The sequence below is a fragment of the Heteronotia binoei genome, chromosome 13 (assembly GCF_032191835.1).
Source record: "Heteronotia binoei isolate CCM8104 ecotype False Entrance Well chromosome 13, APGP_CSIRO_Hbin_v1, whole genome shotgun sequence".
In the NCBI taxonomy this organism is placed as follows: domain Eukaryota; kingdom Metazoa; phylum Chordata; class Lepidosauria; order Squamata; family Gekkonidae; genus Heteronotia; species Heteronotia binoei.
In genome coordinates this window covers 19991124-20010058 of record NC_083235.1, presented here as the reverse complement: position 1 = coordinate 20010058, position 18935 = coordinate 19991124, and the positions used below count along the sequence as shown (strand labels likewise).

The 18935-nt window shown below is 48.2% G+C and overlaps 1 protein-coding gene across 1 annotated transcript; it reads left to right on the top strand.

The window, feature by feature from the left end:
• Nucleotides 1-1140: 1140 nt before the first annotated feature.
• Nucleotides 1141-17567, top strand: LOC132582005 (microtubule-associated proteins 1A/1B light chain 3C-like). The gene is made up of 5 exons (XM_060253541.1): nucleotides 1141-1289; nucleotides 2705-2897; nucleotides 4738-4793; nucleotides 12353-12459; nucleotides 16869-17567. Exons 2-5 carry the CDS (start codon nucleotides 2846-2848, stop codon nucleotides 17065-17067), a joined length of 414 nt encoding a protein of 137 aa, XP_060109524.1. The 5' UTR covers nucleotides 1141-1289; nucleotides 2705-2845; the 3' UTR covers nucleotides 17068-17567.
• Nucleotides 17568-18935: the final 1368 nt, after the last annotated feature.

Genomic DNA, 18935 nt, shown 5'->3' with positions numbered 1-18935 from the left:
CCCTCAGTCTAATGGATGGAATGCTTTCTCACTGACCAATTAGAAAGGTTAAAGCTCTCAGGGCTCTTTAGCTTGGAGAAACCTCAACTGAGGGGTGACATGATAGAGGTTTACAAGATTAAGCATAGGATAGAGAAGGTAGAGAACGTCCTTTTCTCCCTTTCTTACCATACAAGAACTCGTGGACACTCAATGAAATTGCTGAGCAGTTGGGTTAGAACAGATAAAAGGAAGTATTTCTTCACCCAAAGGGTGATTAACACATGCCACAGGAGGTGGTGGCAACTACAAGCATATACAGCTTCAAGAGGGGATTGGATAAACATATGGAGCAGGTCCATCAGTGGCTATTAGCTGCAAGGTATAGATGGAAATCTCTGTCTGTGGCATGTGACATTCTGTATTCTCGGTGCCTGGAGGAACAACAGTGGGAGGGTTTCTAGTGTTCTGGCCCCACTGATTGACCTCCTGATGGCACCTGGGGGGTTTTTGGCCACTGTGTGACACAGAGTGTTGGAATGGGTGGGCAATTGGTCTGATTCAACATGGCTTCTCTTATGTTCTTATGAGACCACCAAGGAAGCTCAGGGTTGCTATGCAGAGACAAGCAACGGCAAACCCTATTCACCTCTTGCCTTGACAACCCTATGGAGTCACTGTAAGTTAGGCTGCAACTTGATGGCACTTCCCACCACCAGCAAACAGTGTAGTGGTGGTTGAGATGCAGGCTCTGGGAGACCCAGGTTCAAATCCCCACTCTGCCATGGAAGCAACCAACCTCACAGGGTTGTTGTTGCTGCTATGATAAAATGATAGTGAAAGCCCCATGGAGTTTATACTAGGAGGGGAACCTATAGAATAACTGTGGTTGTACTTCTTGTGGAAGAGTTGCCAGATGCAACCCAAAGACATTCAGCAAGAAGGAGACAGGCAGTTTGGGGGAAGACAAGTGAGAAGCAATGAACATTTTGAATTTGTATGCATGCATTTTCTTTACAAACATGCTTGAGAGTCAAGATGCTAGGGCCACGTCACACAAGGCAGTAAGCCTATGTGTGCTTACTGAGAAGTAGGACTTACTCTCAAGTAAGGCTGCACTGGTTCGTCACCTTAATAATGAGAGACCTCCAAGAGCAGGTTGAAAGTGGAAGAACTCATGTGTTCACACTTGAGCAACATTTCTAAAAACACCTCCAATATTTTCCCCAAAGGCGAAAGAGAGATCAAAGACAGGAACCAGGAATAGGCACTCTCTTTGGTTTAAAAAAGGAGCCCCGTGGCGCAGAGTGGTAAGCTGCAGTATGGCAGTCCAAGCTCTACTCATGACCTGAGTTCGATCCTGGCAGAAGCTGGGTTCGGGTAGCTGGCTCCAGGTTGACTCAGCCTTCCATCCTTCTGAGGTCGGTAAAATGAGTACCCAGCTTGCTGGGGGGAAAGTGTAGATGTCTGGGGGAGGCAATGGCAAACCACCCCGTAAAAAGTCTGCTGTGAAAACGTTGTGAAAGCAACGTCACCCCAGAGTCGGAAATGACTGGTGCTTGCACAGGGGACTACCTTTTCCCTTTTTTGGTTTAAAAAACACAACATGAAGGGACTTGGGAGAGGGCTGCCAGCTCTGAGTTGGGAAATTCCTGGGAATTTGCAGATGGAGCCTGAGGAAAGCAGGGGGGAAGAGGAGGAAGACATTTTAAGACCCCACTTTCATCTACTTTAAGGAGTCTCAAAGTGGCATACAATCGCTTCTCCCTTCCTCTCTCCACAACCAGGACCAGATCTACATGTTTTTTGAGGGGGGGGGGCAAAATTAAAAAATGACGCCCCCTTATGGGCCATTCTAACATGTGGTCTCTTAGAATACAATGGACTCCATACCCAATTTGGCGTCCCCCCCTCCATTGGCACCTGGGGCAAGCACCCCCCTCTGCCCCCCCCCAGATCCGGCCCTGCCCACAACAGGCACCTTGTGAGGCAGGTGGGGCAGAGAGAGTTCTGAGAGAACAGTGACTAGCCCAGGGTCCCAGGTGAGGAGTGGCGAATCAAACTTTGCTCTCCAGATTAGAGTCCGCCACTCCTAACCACACTGGTTTGGGTACGTGAGGAACCTCTGGGGCATAAAGCCCTAGAGTTCACCCTCCAAATCAGCCATTTTCTCCAGAGGGGGCTGATCTCTATAGTCTGAAGATCGTTAGTAATTCCAGGAAATTTCCAGGCTTCCCCTGGAAGTTGGCAACACTACTTGGAAAACATGCATTATAAGATTAAACTTGTGTGCAAGGAAGAAGAATCATATCCCGCCCTATACTCTGGATCTCAGCGTCTCAGAGCGGTCACAGCCTCCTCCAACTTCCCTTCCCCCCACACAAACAACAAACAACCTGTGAGGTAGGTACGGCTGAGAGAGTTCTTACAGCAGCTGCCCTTTCAAGGACAACTCCTAACGAAAGCCATCGCTGACCCAAAGCCATTCCAGCAGGTGCAAGCGGAAGAGTGGGGAATCAAACCCGGTTCTCCAAGATAAGAGTCCGCACACTTAGCCACTACACCAAACTGGCTCTCTAGGAGCTATCACGGTATTGGACACCTTGGGGCCATTTCAGTTTCACCACCCAATCCCATGCAAGTTTCCTCAGAATGTGTTCCAGCTAAGTGTGCGCAGGATCATACCTTTCTGCCCTTTCATTTACACTGTCACTTTATTTCTCAGGCAGGATGTCACAGGAAGGCTCCCCCGTCAGCAAGAACCACCTGGGCCTTATATGTTAAAAGGGAGCAACTGATTGGGAGACAGCAAAGCCTGTCTTTTGGGGTCTGCATTCTTGAGAAAGTTCTGACAGCTCTTGCAAAGATGCAGAGACGCTGCAGCGATACCCGCCCCTTCAAGCAGAGGAAAAGTTTAGGTAAGGTATTGGCTGAATGGTTTAGAGGGTGGAATTGGGTGACCTCCTCTGGGTTGGGGAATACTTGGAAATAGGGTTGCCAATCCCCAGGTGGGGGCAGGGGATCCCTGGTTTGGACACCCTCCCCCTGCTTCAGGGTCGTCAGAAAGTGGGGGAGGGGAGGGAAATGCTTGCTGGGAACTCTATTATTCCCATAGGAAAAAATGGAGAATTGATCCGCAGGTATTTGGAGCTCGGGGGAGGCTGTTTTTTGAGGTAGAGGCCCAAATTTTTAGTATAGCATCCAATGTCTCTTGATGCTATACTAAATAACCCCCAAGTTTCAAAAAGATTGGATCAGGGGGTCCAATTCTATACACCCCAAAAGAAGCTGTGGGGTGGAGGTTTGGGGGAAGGGGTTTGAGAAGGGGTAGGACCTCAGTGCAGGATGATGCTATGCAGTCTACCAGGGCCAGTTCCACATTGGGGGCTATGTAGACAGGACCCAAGGGCCCTATTTGCCACAATCAGCCTCTATGCCTTCCTTTCCCCAACACCTGCATGCCTCTCTGCTCATGAATCCTTACCCTGCTTGCAAGCCTCCCCACCCCCACCCCGCAACCACCATCCAGCCTCAGTTCTCCACACCACCTGAACACCCATTCCTTTCCAGCACTGGCCAATGTATGCAGCTGAGGGTGTTGCTGCCACTCCCCCAGAACTGCCACCACAGTGCACCCCACACAGCACCTTTCCTCAAGGACTCCAGGTAGCTGGGAGAGGGCTAATCTGTTGGCAGGGCTTTTTTGTGGGAAAAGCCCAGCAGGAACTTATTTGTGTATTAAGACACACACCCTGATGTCACCATTGTTCCACACAGAGCTTTTTTGTGGGAAAAGCCCGGCAGGAACTCAATTGCATGTCAGGCCACACCCCATGACACCAAGGCAGCCAGAACTGCATTCCTGCTCAAAAAAAGCCCTGGTGGTAGGGAAGGAGTGTGGGTGGGGGCCAACAGCAGTGAGTCCTACCAGTAGTCCTTCACTGTGCCCCATCTTGGGGTATTCTGACACTAAACCTGCAGCCCATCCTCCAAAACAAGACATTTTCTCCAGGGGAACTGATATATGTTGCCTGGAGATCAGTTCTAATTCTGAGAGATCTCCAGGCCCTGCCTGGAAGTTGGCAACCCTGGCAGAGAAGCATGAAAGGTGGTAAACCTGAAGGCCCTCACAGGGTGCCTATTGTAGGAAGAGGAAGCGGTTGTAAGCTGCATTGAGAGCCCTTAGGGTGGAGAAAAATGGAGTATAAAAACTTTCTTCTTCCACCTGAAGCCAGCTGGGTGATCTTGGGTCAGTCATAATTCTCTCAGCCCCACCTACCTCACAGGGTGTCTGTTGTGGGGAGAGGAGGGGAAGGAGATTGTAAGCTGTTCCAAGATTTCTTCAGGTAGTAAAAGATATGGTATAAAACCAACTTTTCTTGTTTGTGTGGATACAATTAGGGATGGGCATGGTCTATGATATCGTAAGGAACCCTTTAGAGAAAGGAGGAGTGTGTTAAACATCTGTGTTTTCTACCTGCAACTAATATCTGACTTCTAGAGGGGATGGATTCTCTATTTAGCAAGCTCTCCTAGCTGAATTTCTGCTGATCTGGTGCTTTGAACTTCTTCAGGAATCTTGTACCCCAAACAAGAGGCAGCCCTATTGGTGGCTCTTCAGGTGACACCTTCTTGTGCTAGAATTTGGGGGATTCTGGAGTTTTATGCCCCAGCTTCAGGATTCTGCTTGCCATCAACATCAAAGCGTGAAAAGGTGCCTTTTTCAGCGTGCTAATCTCAATCCGACTTGTTTTGCAGCCACTCGGACACGTGATGTGGCCGAAATCCGGGAGAGGTATCCAAACAAGATCCCGGTAAGGTTCTATAACTGATAAAACTTTTATTGTTCTTTGTTTCAAGATCAAATGTACATAGCTTTTTATCTAGAAAGTACACCGATAGAGCTGACCAATAGCACAGCTGATTTCAGAAGGATCAGAGAAGATTGTGTTCTAAAGGTCTTTTTGAAACTCTGGGTGGTAGATGAGCCTTCTTGCCCTTACTACTTTTGAAACCGGTTAGACTGGAATCCATCCAATAGGCTTAACAACTGGTTGGTGAGTTGACCTGGATTAAACTTTGCTTGTTGTACCACATTGGCTCTTCTAGTAGTCAGCCCTAAAAACCTGATGCTCAGGAAAAGGTTTTCTTGGTCAAAAGTGCCATCAAGTCACAGCTAATTTATTATGGGAACCCTGCAGGGTTTTCAAGGACAGAGCTGAAACAGGGATGGCTTGCCACTTCCTGCCTTTGAGGAGTGACCCTGGTCTTCCATGCAAGGCCGGATTAACAATTAGGCCAACTAGGCACTGGCCTATGGGCCCCTACACCTTTAGGGGCACCACGTCGGCTCCCTCTCCCCCCACAGTTTTGCCCCTGCTTGCAGCCCTGCCAGCCTGCATGCACAGCCAGCAACTCTCTTTGCCCAGCTTGCCTGGTGAGGCTGCTGCTAGTGTTGTCACCAAGTCTGCCTCTCTCTGCCTCTTCCCCGCAGCTCTTTCAAAGGGGCTTTTGAGAAGGTGCCTGCAGGCTGCTGTAGGGGACGCCGGTAGTGGGGCGGGTGCTCCAACTCTGAGATACCTTGCAAGGGGGCCCCTGAGATTTTGACTGCCTAGGGGCCTCCACAGGGTTTAATCCAACACTTGCGTTCCTTGGTGGTCTCCCAACCAAGCACCAATCAGGGTCAACCCTGCTCAGCTTTTGAGATTCGATGAGATCAGGTCAGTTTTCTTACCAAATTCTGAAGTACGCAGTCCAAAACTCTCCATTCCTTCAGAAAGCATTTCGAGTAACAACGTATGTATTATATAGGTAGTGGGATACAGGGGTGGGGGGGAAAGGGAGGGAGGGAACTGAAATCAGAAAATCATTAATCAACAGTTATTACATTCTGTCTTCGTTGAGGACGCAATTCTGATTTTTGATACGTATCACAAATGTATAATATCTTTTCCACTTAATTTCTCAGCCATAATTTCTCAGTATCAATATTCTTTTAAAAAAGAAAATTAAAAAGATACCCAAGCAGGACAAATGGAACAAATGAAAATAAGAATTTCAAAGTAACGTAGACGATTCCTTTTTTCTTAATGTACTCCACACGTTGCTTACTTGGTATTACTAGACAGATAGATGCACAGCACATTAATAGTGAAGTATAATTTCCCCCTCTCTCTATAATTATTCCAGGAGGTGCCTTGTGTGCGTGTGTGTGTGTGTCAGATAATACAACCATTTCAAAAAACCTTTTCTGGCTCTGGGAAATATTTAAAAATTGGCCACAGGAAAGGATGGGAATTAAAAGGGGAAGAACTTCCCTTTATCCTTACATATCCAGTATGTTAGTGGCCTGCTCTCTTCCAGATGGAAGCCCTGGATTCTACTCCAATGGAGTAGTGACTCTTCACGGTGTCGCTAAGACTCGTAATAACTTGTAATGAGAAGAAAATACCTTGGCCTTCCTCATTTAAGCCTCCAGTTCTAAGCAGTTCATTTAGAACATGGGAGAACTTCGTGTGAGTAATAGGAATAGGGCTGCTAAGCCCCCGGGTTGGCCCTGGAGGTTCCCAACCTGCCAGCCCACATTGGGCCTGTGGGGGGAACCTCCCTCAATGTCGCCACTGAAATGACGTCATCATGCCGGTGACACCACACATTGGCCGCTCTAGGCGTTTCTGGGGAAACTCTATGGTTTTCCTGGATGCTCTAGCAGTTTGGGAGGGAATACTCTATGGTACAATAGGTAGGCCGCAGGGGACTTAGCAACCCTAAATATGAATAGGACAGTTTCAGAGGGTTGCCACATTCGTCTGCAGTAGAACAGCTTGATTTGAGTCCAGTTGCGCCTTAGAGACCAACAAGCAGGGCTTTTTCTGTAGTGAGAACTCCTTTACATATTAGGCCACACACTCCTGATGTAGCCAATCCTCCTGGAGCTTACAGGAGGCCCTGTACTAGGAGCCCTGTAAGCTCTTGGAGGATTGGCTACATCTGGGGGGGCATAGCCTGATATGCAAAGGAGTTCCTGCTACAAAAAACGCCTTGCCAACAAGAATGTGCAGGGATGAGCTGTCAACGAATCAAAGCTCCCCTTGTGGTATGCAAGCTATTCTTGTATCTGACGAAGGGAGCTTTGACTCTCAAAATCTCCTACCTCAAAAATATTGTTGGTCTCCAAGGTGCAACTGGACTCAAATCTCAGGGAACAGGGTTGGTCTCTAAGCAAAAGTGCAGAAGCAGCAACCATCATGGTTCTAGCAAAAAGAGTCAAAGCGGCAGGGGTGGAATTCTAGCAGGAGCTCCTTTGCATATTAGGCCGCACACCCCTGATGTGGCCAATCCTCCAAGAGCTTACAAGGCTCTTTTTGGCAAGCTCTTGGAGGATTGGCTACATCAGTGGGTACGGCCTAATATGCAAAGGAGCTCCTGCTAGAATTCCACCCCTGCAAAGCAATATCCACAACCTAGTGTTGGTTGTTAAAATCCCGGTGAGTAGGTGCTCCAGAGTATTTCATATACAAAGTGCTAAATAAATGCTAGCTGTCATGGAGCAGTCCAGGGGTCTAAGTAGGCCCCTGGAGAGCTCCTATCAGGCCCCCCGAGCAACTGGCTGTCATCTGCTACCTTCTCCCTCTCTCTTGCTTTCCTTCTGCATAACAGCTTGCCTTGCCAGGCTTGCTCAATCGCACAGGAGCTACAGAGCAAAACCTCTGTTTTCTCCATTGGCTGAGACTCCTCCCTTGGGGAGGAAGGGGAGGCAGAGCTTGTTTTTCAAGGCTCTCCCAATCACGCAGTAGAGCAGCTGAGACAAGCCTCTCTTCCTGCTATTGGCTAAGGCTTCCCCCCCCCCTCCACCGCAAGTCCCCTGAGGAAAGGAAGGAAAGAGCCAGTTTCCTTTGCCCAGTTCCCTGGATCCCATGGGAGAAATACAAAGAAAGCACCTTTAAGACCAACGAGTGCTAACGCTTTAAGCGTGTGTTACTTTAAAAAAAAACATTTAATTTTGTCTGTATCCTTTATAAAGTTTATATCTCTGCTATCTAATCTTAGATAGTTACATACATGGCCCAGCCGACATGGTCCACCCTGACAAGGTCTCATTTATGTAATATCCAGCCCTCATAATAAATGAATTCGACCTCCTTGGTGTAGGGGTTAAGAGTGGTGGACTCTAATCCGATGAACCGGGTTTGATTCCCGACCACCTCCTCCACATGAAGCCAGCTGGGTGACGTTGGGCCAATCACAAGTTCTCTTGGAGCTGTTCTCTCAAGAGCAGATCTCTGAGAGCTCTCTCAGCTCCACCTGCCTCTCAGGGTGTCTGTTGTGGGGGGAGGAAGAGAAGGAGATTGTAAACTGCTCTGAGGGAAGGGAAGGGGTATAAATTCAGTCTCTTCTTCTTCCTTGGGTCAGTCACAGTTTTCTCAAAACTTTTCTCTCAAGAGCAGTTCTCTCAGAACTCTCTCAGTTCACAATCTCCTTCCCTTCCTCCCCCCAGGCCCTGGGGGGAGGAAGGGAAGGAGATTGTGAACTGCTCTGAGACTCTGAGGGAAGGGGTATAAATCCAATCTCTTCTTCTTGGGTCAGTCACAGTTATCTCAAAGCTGTTCTCTCAGAGTTCTTTCAGCCCCACCTACCTCACAGGGTGTCTGTTGTGGGTAGATGAAGGGAAGGCAATTGTATGCTGTATGCTGCTCTGAGACTGAGTGAAGGGCAGGGTATAAATCCAATCTCTTCTCCTCCTTCACCAGCAATCTGTCTCCCTTGCCCAGTAGGATTTCTTAGCAACCATGTGTTCCTTGGGGTTAAGGGACTCCATTGTGATGTCACTAAGACACAGCCAGATGCCCCTGGACTGGAATCTTGAGCACCACTTCTGTGTCTACGGCAGTTGACAGCAACCTTTCCAGTCTCCAGCCATGGTTCCTCCAAGTACCTGAGGACCTTCAAACAGTTGATGGGTGGAGACTAAACCTGGGATCTCCTGCATGCAAAGCAAGTTCTCTATCAGTTGCCCACCTGCCTGCAGAGAGAAAAAAGCACCCTGTCCTTTTGAGAGAGGCTTAATAGGCTGTTTATCAGGTGTTGCTCTTTAGCTTCTTGTTCTGAAAAGCTCCAGCTGTGCATTTCTACCCATTAAGCCTCTATGAAAGGGACAGGACAGCCTAGGGTTGCCAAGTCCAACTCAAGAAATATCTGGGGACTTCGGGGGTGGAGCCAGGAGACTTTGGGGGTGCAGCCAGGAGCAAGGCTGTGACAAGCACAACTGAACCCCGAAAGGAGTTCCGGCAATCAAATTTAAAGGGACCATGCTCTTTTAAAATGCCTTCCTTCCATAGGAAATAATGGAGGATAGGGGGCTCATAGAATTGGACCCTCTGGTCTGAACTTTTTGAAACTTGGGGAGTGTTTTGAGGGGAGGTACAGGATGCTACGCTGAAAATATGGTGCCTCTACCTCAAAAAACAGCACCTCTGGAGCCCCAGATATCCATGGATCAATTTTCCATTATACCCCATGAGAATTGATCTCCATAGGGTATAATTGAGTTTCCAGCAGACATTTCCCTCCCTCCCCCCACTTTCTGATTACTCTGAAGCGGGGGGAGGGCCTCCAAACCGGGGGATCCCCTGCCCCCACCTGGGGATTGACAACCCTACAGGACACTCTTCTCCAAACTTGTTGGTACCTTGGTAGTGGAAGATGCCATCAAGTCACAGCTGATTTATAATGACCTCGTAGAACACGGGTGTCAAACTAATTTGTTATGAGGGCGGATCTGACATAAATGAGACCTTGTTGGGCCGGGCCATGTGTGCACCTATTTAAGATTAGGTAGCAGAGATATAAACTTTATAAAGGACACAAACACAATTAAAGAGTGTTTTAACACCTTAAAACATGCTTTAAAACGAACTCATTGGCCTTAAAGGTGCTTTCTTTGTGTTTCTCCCATGGGATCCAGGGAACTGGGCAAAAGAAGCTCTGGCTCTTTCCTTCCTTCAGTGTTAGACACCAAAATAGTAGGGGAGTGATGGTTTAGAACAGTTTAAAAGAAACCTGGCACTAGGCAAAAAACAATCAATAATGATAATAATTGAGTCCAACGCAGTGATCTCTTAGCCCAGTTCCAAATGAAGGTCCTAGGTATTTTTTTTAACTCCGTTTCAATTTTTTCTTCCACAGTGGTTAAGGCTCTTCAATCAATTATATCCAGGATGTCAACTGTATACAATTTAAGTGATGATATTCTGTAATTTATACAATGTATGAGCTTCCTCTTGAGATACTCTTCTCAATCTCCTATTTATTTCTTGCATGAACTTAGGAATCAGGCCTCTTTCTTAGAAGGTTTGATTCCTAAGTTCACGCAATAAATAAATAAGAGATTGAGAAGAGTATCTCAAAGGGAAGCTCATACATTGTATAAATTACAGAATATCATCACTTAAATTGTATACAATTGACGTCCTGGATATAATTGATTGAAGAGCCCTAACCACTGTGGAAGAAAAAATTGAAACAGAGTAATAAAAATCTTTCCTTCCTTAGCTAATAGAAGGAAAAGAGGCTTTGCTCAGTAGCTCAGCCATGCGATTGAGAGAACTTGGCAAAGCAAGCACTCCCCCCCCCCCCCCACGAAAGAATGAGCCTTAGCCAATGGAGAACATATGAACATATGAAGCTGCCTTCTACTGAATCAGACCCTTGGTCCATCAAAGTCAGTATTGTCTTCTCAGACTGGCAGCGGCTCTCCAGGGTCTCAAGCTGAGGTTTTTCACACCTATTTGCCTGGACCCTTTTTTGGAGATGCCAGGGGTTGAACCTGGGACCTTCTGCTTCCCAAGCAGATGCTCTACCACTGAGCCACCGTGGAGGCTTGGCTCTATAGCGCCTGTGCAATTGAGCAAGCCTTCCAAAGCAAGCTGTTTTGCAGAAGGAAGCAAGAGAGAGGGAGAAGGAAGCAGATGATTGCCAATTGCTCTGGAGCCTGATGGGAGCCCTCTGGGGGCCTCATTCAGCCCCCGGGCTGCATGTTTGACACCTGTCCCATAGGGTTTTCAAGGCAAGAGAGGAGCAGAGGCCATTGCCTGCCTCTAAACCACAACCCTGGACTTCCTTGAAGGTCTTCCATCTAAATACTGATCAGAGCTGACTCTGCTTAGCTTCTGAGATCGGATGAGGTCAGGCTAGCCTGAGGCACCAGGTCAATCCATAGGCCATCTTACGAGTGGGCTGTGGCCATGTCCTTAAGTGACTTTTATAATGAGAGGTTATATTTTCCTAAAGTTATCCCACCTTGCTGTCAGTGGTGTTCCCTTAAAAAATGAACAAAGTTTTTTTGGGGAAGTGAACCATCTCCTGGTTTACCAAACCTGATTAGACTGGCCCAGATTCTCTAAAAGAACCAGTTTGGTATAGTGGTTAAGTGTTCAGACTCTTATCTGGGAGAACTGGGTTTGATTCTCCACTTCTCTAGAAGCTGCCACAACCATCGTTCTGGCAAAGCTGTCCTTGAAAGGGCAGCTTCTGTGAGAGCTCTCTCAGCCCTACCAACTTCACATGGTGTCTGTTGTGAGAAAGTATAATAAAGTGGGTTCCATGCATTGGTGAGGTGGTAGTGAATAACAGCTCTTTATTTGGTACAGCATGGTAGATGGCTGCCCAGTAAAAGACTGGAGAACTGGGCCCACGGGGCCCTGGAGAACTATATACAACTCTGGGTTCCTGTGCAAGCACATTATTGGATCAATCAAAGCAGCAGGGGGCCCGTGATTGCAGCAGGGCAGCAGGGATTTGGATCCTACTGCCCAATGTCCCCAAGCTCAGTCCTTCCGGCTCCAATGAGACAGGCAGGAACACCATTGATATCTGTATTAGTTCACATACAACATAACAGAAGGGAAGGTAACGGAGATTGTGAGCCGCTCTGAGACTGCAATTCAGAGTGGAGGGCGGGATATAAATCCAATATCTTCTTCAATCAAGTCCGCAGGCTGCAGGGCTGCTTTGTTCTCGCTTTTATCTATTATTGCAATCATGCCTTCTTTCTTTTGAGGGACTAATAAATAATAATGTGCCATCAAACTGGTAACCAACTCCTAGTGGCTCTGGGGTCATGAGGGTTTAAGGCAAGAGATCAGTAGAGATGGTTTGCCATTGCCTTCCTCTGCGTAGCAACCCTGGTCTTCCTTGTCAGTCTCTTATCCAAGCACTAACCATGCTTGGCTTCCAAACTCGGATGAGGCTGGGCTAGTAAGGGCTATAATTTAAAAACTAGTCTGGTGTAAGCTGCACAAGGGCAGAGCCAGCTTGTTCAACAGCTGCGTCTGCCGAAGGTCCCTTGACCAGTCTGTGTCTTCGCTTCTTGCAGGTGGTGGTGGAGCGGTACCAGAAGGAGAAAGAGCTCCCCCTGCTGGACAGGTCCAAGTTCTTGGTCTCTCAGGACCTATCTATGTCTCAGTTCATGCTCACTCTAAGGTAGGTTGCCATTCTTACGTGCCACAGTCATTTGGCGCTTGCGAGTGTTGGCGCACGGTGATGGTGGCAACTCAGAATGGAAAAGCACCAGAACAGATGCTGTCTTTCAACATTGCCCTGTGGGATAGCATTTCTAAAGCAGGAGGGTTGACCTCAGGACTATTTAGGATCATCAGGAGACGATTGTAGCTAGGGATTGGGTCTGAAGCCCAACCTGGCATTGAACAGATAAGTGTTTTTTTTCATTAGCAAACCGTCACCTGCTTTCCACTATGTTGTCCTTATGAGAACTAGACACCTGAAGGCTTTTAAAAGTCTAGAGCAGGGGTGTCAAGCATGCAGTTCAGGGGCCGAATCAGGCCCCTGGAGGGCTCCCATCAGGCCCCCGAGCAACTGGCTGTCATCTGCTTCCTTCTCCCTATCTCATGCTTCCTTCTGCATAACAGCTTGCTTTGCAAGGCTTGCTCAATCGCACAGGAGCTAAAGAGCAAAACCTCTATTTTCTCCATTGGCTGAGGCACCTACCTAGTGGAGGAAAGGGGGGGAAAGGCAAAGCTTGTTTTTCCAGGCTCTCTCAATCGCACAGCAGAACTACTGAGCCAAGCCTCTTTCCCTTCTATTGGTCCAGGCTACTCCTTCCCCTGTTCGCCTGGTGAGAGAAGGAAAGAGCCAGAGCTTCCTTTGCCCAGTTCCCTGGAAAATACAAAGAGTACCTTTAAGACCAACAAGTGCTAATATTTTAAGCATGTTTTAAGGTTTTTAATATATATAATTTTGTCTGTCTCTGTCCTTTATAAAGTGTATATCTCTGCTACCTAATCTTAAATAGGTACACGCATGACTTGGCCTACCCCGAGATGGCCCGATAGGGTTGCCAAGTCCAATTCAAGGAATATCTGGGGACTTTGGGGGTGGAGCCTGGAGACATTGGGGGTGGAGCCAAGAGCAAGGGTGTGACAAGCATAATTGAACTCCAAAGGGAGTTCTGGCCACCACATTTAAGGGGACCGCACACCTTTTCAATGCTTTCCCTCCATTGGAAATAATGGATAGGGGCACTTTTTTGGACTCATAGAATTGGACCCCTTGGTCCAATCTTTTTGAAACTTGGAGGGCATTTTGGGGAGAGGCACCAGATGCTATGCGGAGAATTTGGTGCCTCTACTTCAAGAAACAGCCTCCCTAGAGCCTCAGATACCCGCAGATCAATTCTTCATTATACCCTATGGGAATCGATCTTCATAGGGAATAATGGAGTGCCCAGCAGACATTCTCCCCCCTCCCCCCGCTTTCTGATGGCTCTGAAGCAGGGGGAGGGCCTCCAAACCAGGGGATCCCCTGCCCCCACCTGGGGAATTCGCCCTATGGCCCAGCCCAACAAGGTCTCATTTATGTCAGATCCGGCCTTCATAACAAATGAGTTTGACACCCCTGGTCTAGAGGCTTCTGCTCTGCAGAAGTTGCTAGGGCTACGAGCAAACTCTGGTTTTGGTAGAGTTGTACAATGCCAGCCCCAAACATCTGGCAGTTTGAAATCAATGTGGAATGAAAAGAGCTTCATTCCCCTGCAGTTGGGGGAAAAGGGCTGCCCTTGTGATGTAAGGCAGTAAAGCTGGGGACTGCTTGCACATGCGTGTATCTTGCGCTGACTCCTTCTATGGGGAGAATCTCCTGTGAACACTCAAGAATGCATGAAGCTGCTTTTATACCGAATCAGGCCCGTCAGTCCATCAAAGTCAACATCAGGGGTAGACAAACTTGCTTAATGTAAGGGCCACATAGAAGAAACGTCGGATATTTGAGAGCCGGAAGGAAGGCAAATAGATGGGGGCGGGACGAGAGGAAGAGATGGAAAGAAAGCAACTTTAACTTTAAATGCACTTTTCCAAGCCATCTGCTCACTTGGCTTGGAGAAGTGATTTTAAAAAAAAATGCCTTCTCCAAGTTGGCCAGTGGGAGGTGGTGAAGGCTTCAAGAGCCACAAAATATGTGTGAAAGAGTCACATTTATTTATTATTTGGTAATTATAATCTGCCCTTTCCCAAAAATGGGCTCAAGGCAGATGACAACATTCTAAAAATGGTATAAAACAACGGTTAAAAACCAAATCAAGCAACACAATTTAACAAATCATAGGAAGCTATAAATGGTGGCTCAGTTGGGCACGTATAATATATACTTAAGAGTCTAGAACAGTAAATAAATTTAATGTGACTCCTGAGCCACAGTTTGGCTACCACTGGTCAATACTGTCTACTCAGACTGTCAGCAGCTGTCCAGGGTCTCACATCACCCACTGCCTGGTCCTTTTTAACTGGAGATGCCGGGGATTGAACCTGGAACCTTCTGCATTCCAAGCACAGGCTCTGCCACTGAGCCATGGTGTTTCTACATGCCAGTTGTTGAACATACATGCTTTCCCCTCCCTTGCAGTAACTTGATACCCCGGTACAAAGCAGTGCCTTGCATGTGTGAATATCAGATGGCTCATCTGCTATAATTGAGCCTCTTGTTGGCACTCTGGAAAGGAAACCTTCTGGGGCCATAGTGGACTTAGGGAGGTACAGTGAAGTGGTCTAACTAGGGTTGCCAACTCTGGGTTGGGAAATCCCTGGAGATTTGTGGGATGGAATCTGAGGAGGAGAGGGACCCTGGCTGGGTACAATGCCATAGAGTCCACCTGCCAACGATGCTGTTTTCTCCAAGGGAACTGTCCTCTGTTGTCTGGAGATCAGATATAATCCCGTAAAATCTCCAGGTCCCACCTGGTGGTTGGCAAGCCTATGTCTATCCTGCTTCACAGGGTGGCTGTTAGAATAAAAGGAAGGGTGGGATAATGTTGTGAGCTGCTTTGGGATAAATGGAAGTACTTCTTCACCCAAAGGGTGATTAACCCATGGAATTCCCTGCCACAGGAGGTGGTGGCAGCTATAAGTATAGATATCTTCAAGAGGGGACTGGATAAACATACGGAGCAGAGGTCCATCAGTGGCTCTTAGCCACAACGTATTGTTGGAGCTCTCTGTTTGGGGCAAATAATGCTCTGTATTCTTGGTGCTGGGGGGGGGGGCAACAGTGGGAGGGCTTCTAGTGTCCTGGCCCCATTGATGGACTTCCTGATGGGACTTGGGGGGGGGGGGCGGTTTGGTCACTGTGAGACAGAGTGTTGGACTGGATGGGCCACTGGCCTGATCCAACATGGCTTCTCTTATGCTCTTATGTCCCCACTGGGGAGAAAGTTGAGGCGGGGGTGGTTCCAAGTAGTAAGCTGAGTTAGCTCAGGAAAAATTGCCCCAGAGCAAATTAATTTAGGCAGTAGCTCAAAACTTTCATGCCAGTAGCTCACAAAGTAGAATTTTTGCTCACCAGACTCCATCTTAGAGGGAGCTTTGGTTCCAAGCAGGGGTGGAATTCTAGCGGGAGCTCTTGCATATTAGGCCACACACCCCTGATGTAGCCAGTCCTCCAAGACCTTACAAAAAAGAGGATTGGCTACATCAGGGGTGTGTGGCCTAATATGCAAAGGAGCTAGGCTTCCCAATCCCTAGGTCCCATCAGAGGATCCCCCGGTTTTACTGGCTTCCCCCCGCCCCCAGCCAGCTGGCTGGCAGGGGAAGCCCCTCCCTCACAGCCACCATGTACCTCTAGATCTCCGGCAGGACCTGCAAACAGGTCCAGTTTTAAAATGTGTGTGTGCCTTTAAATTAGAGCAGGAAGCACTTCATGGTGAAGGGTTAGCAACAGCAGACCTCTTCAGAGTGCAGCCCCTCCGTTTGTTTTGCTTTCGTTGCAGACAAGTGAGTGTGTGTGTAAAAGAGAGCAGCCTAGCCTGTGTACTTTCCAGACCTCGTTGTGGAGGCACCAGAGACAGTTAAGCGTGAGTGTGAGTGTGAGTGAGAGAAAGCGGGGGGAGAGGGGGAACTCTATTATTCCCTATGGAGACTTATTCTCATTGGAAATAATGAAGAATTGATCCGCGGGTATCGGGCTCTGGGGAGAGCTGTTTTTTGAGGTAGAGGCACCAAATCTGCAGCATAGCATCCAGTACCTCTCCCCAAAATACCCCCCAAGTTTCAAAAAGTTTGGACCAGGGGGTCCAATTCTATGAGCCCCAAAAGAAGGTGCCCCTATCCTTAATTATTTCCTGTGGAGGGAAGGGATTTAAAAGATGTGCGGTTCCTTTAAATGTGATGGCCAGAACTCCCTTGAAGTTCAATGATTGCTCCTGGCTCTGCCCCCAATGTCTCCTGGCTCCACCCCCAAAGTCCCCAGATATTTCTTCAATTGGACTTGGCAACCCTAAAAGGAGCTCCTGCTAGAATTCCGCCCCTGGTTCCAAGTATTGAAGTCTGCATCTGCTGCCGCCATTTTCTTACCATCGCTGATGGCCTCTCCCCCACTTTTCCCAGAGCCCGCCTCTCCTTGTCGGCCACCCAAGCCTTCTATCTCCTGGTGAAGGACAAGAGCCTGCCGTGTCTGAGCCTCACCATGATGGAGATCTACCAAGACAACAAAGATGACGACGGCTTCCTCTACATCACCTACGCTTCTCAAGAGATGTTCGGCGCAGGAAGGCCAGTGAGACGTGGCCAGTGCAGCAGCCTCTAGGAAGGAACAGCTTATGGACAAATGAGAATTTTTAAACAAAATGTCTTTGCAGTGTCAGGGGAATATGGTTCACAGGAGGCCGGAGTCTGCTTATTGTGGCCGCTCTGTCCTCTAAGCTCTTTAACGACCTTGTACTTTTTGTCCCTCTACAAAGGCGCACGCGTGTCACGATGCTCAAGGGGTGACGGGCTCCTTTCACCAGCTCCGCAGAGAGCCATTCCCTTTAATCTTCCTCCTTTTTAACCCACCTTAGCTGTCTTTTTTTTTTTTTTTTAAGAAAGAGCTTCCCTTCATCCATGTTTTGCACACCCAGCTTTGGAACGGACTCCTCTTTCTTTTTAACCATGCTGACAGGCCTAAAAAGGGAGAGCAGGAGGGTTCCACTTGTTGAAACTTTTAAAACTGCACAGCTGTATGATTGCTGCATCCCCTTTTTAAAACATAACAGCCTTTTTCCTTCTGTGAGACTACAATAAAGAAATAAATGGTTTTGATCTGAATAGGTCTCTTTCTCACACAAACTCTCTCCCAGGACCTAAGGTTGCCTCCTCTGGGTTAGGAAATTCCTGGAAATTTGTGGGGTGGAGCCTGGATAGGTCAGGGTTTGGGGATGGAAGGAGGGTTGCCAAGAACTCCCCGGCCACTGGCAGGAGATGGGGGCGGGGGGTTATAGGGTTGCCTGCAGTCTCCGGCTGGGGACTGTTTTTCATGTGCGTGGCACAATGACATTGTACCATAGTTTTCCCTCCCCAAATGCTAGAGCATCCAGGAAAACCATAGAGTTTTCCCTCCCCAAATGCTAGAACATCCAGGAAAACCATAGAGTTTTCCCGGAAACGCCCAGAGTGGCCGGCGCATGCGAGCGCGATGACATCGGCTGTGGGTGATGTCATCATGCCAGTGACATCAAGGGAGGTTCCCCCCGCCGGCCCAATGTGGGCCAGCAGGTTGGGAACCTCTTGGGCTGGAGAACTCCTGCCCGATCTGGGGGCTTGGTGGCCCTAGAGGGTTGCCAGTTCCCTATTGAGAAATTCTTGAAGAAATTGGATTTATACCCCGCCCTTCTCTCTGAATCTCAGAGTCTCAGAGCAGCTTACAATCTCCTCTACCTTCCTCCCTCCACACAACAGACACCCTGTGAAGTAGGTGGGGCTGAGAGAGCTCTTACAGCTGTTGCCCTTTTAAGAACAACTCCTACGATAGCTATGGCTGACCTGAGGCCATTCCAGCAGGTGCAAGTGGAGGAGTGGGGAATCAAACCTGGTTCTCCCAGATAAGAGTTTGTGCGGTTAACCACTACACCAAACTGGCTCTCCGTTTGGGGACTGATTTGGAGATGGAGCCTGGAGAGATCAGGGACCACAATGGGGTACAATGCCATAGAGTCCACTCGCTAAAGCATACTTTTCTCCAGGGAAAGCATGGACATGAGCTGTAATTCCTGGGGCTCCCCATGTCCCACCTGAAGGCCAGCATCCCTAGAAGGAAGAAACCTCATCAGGGATATGCCATAGAGTAAGGGTAGCCAAACTTGCTTAATGTAAGACCCACATAGAATAAAGGTCAGATGTTTGAGAGCCGCAAGACATGAATGTCAGATGCTTGAGATCCGCAAGACAGGCAGGCAGGCACCAAATAGATGGGAAGGGAGAGAGAGGTGGAAATAAAGCAACTTTAAACCCATTCTCCAAGCCACCTGATGGAGCGGTGGGGGCTTCAAGAGCCACACAATATGTATGGAAGAGCCACATGTGGCTCCTGAGCACAGTTTTGCCACCCCTGCCATAAAGGCTGCTTCCAAAACAGCCATTTTCTCCAGAGGAAATGATTGCTATAGCCTGGAGAGCAGTTGGAATTCCAGATCTCCA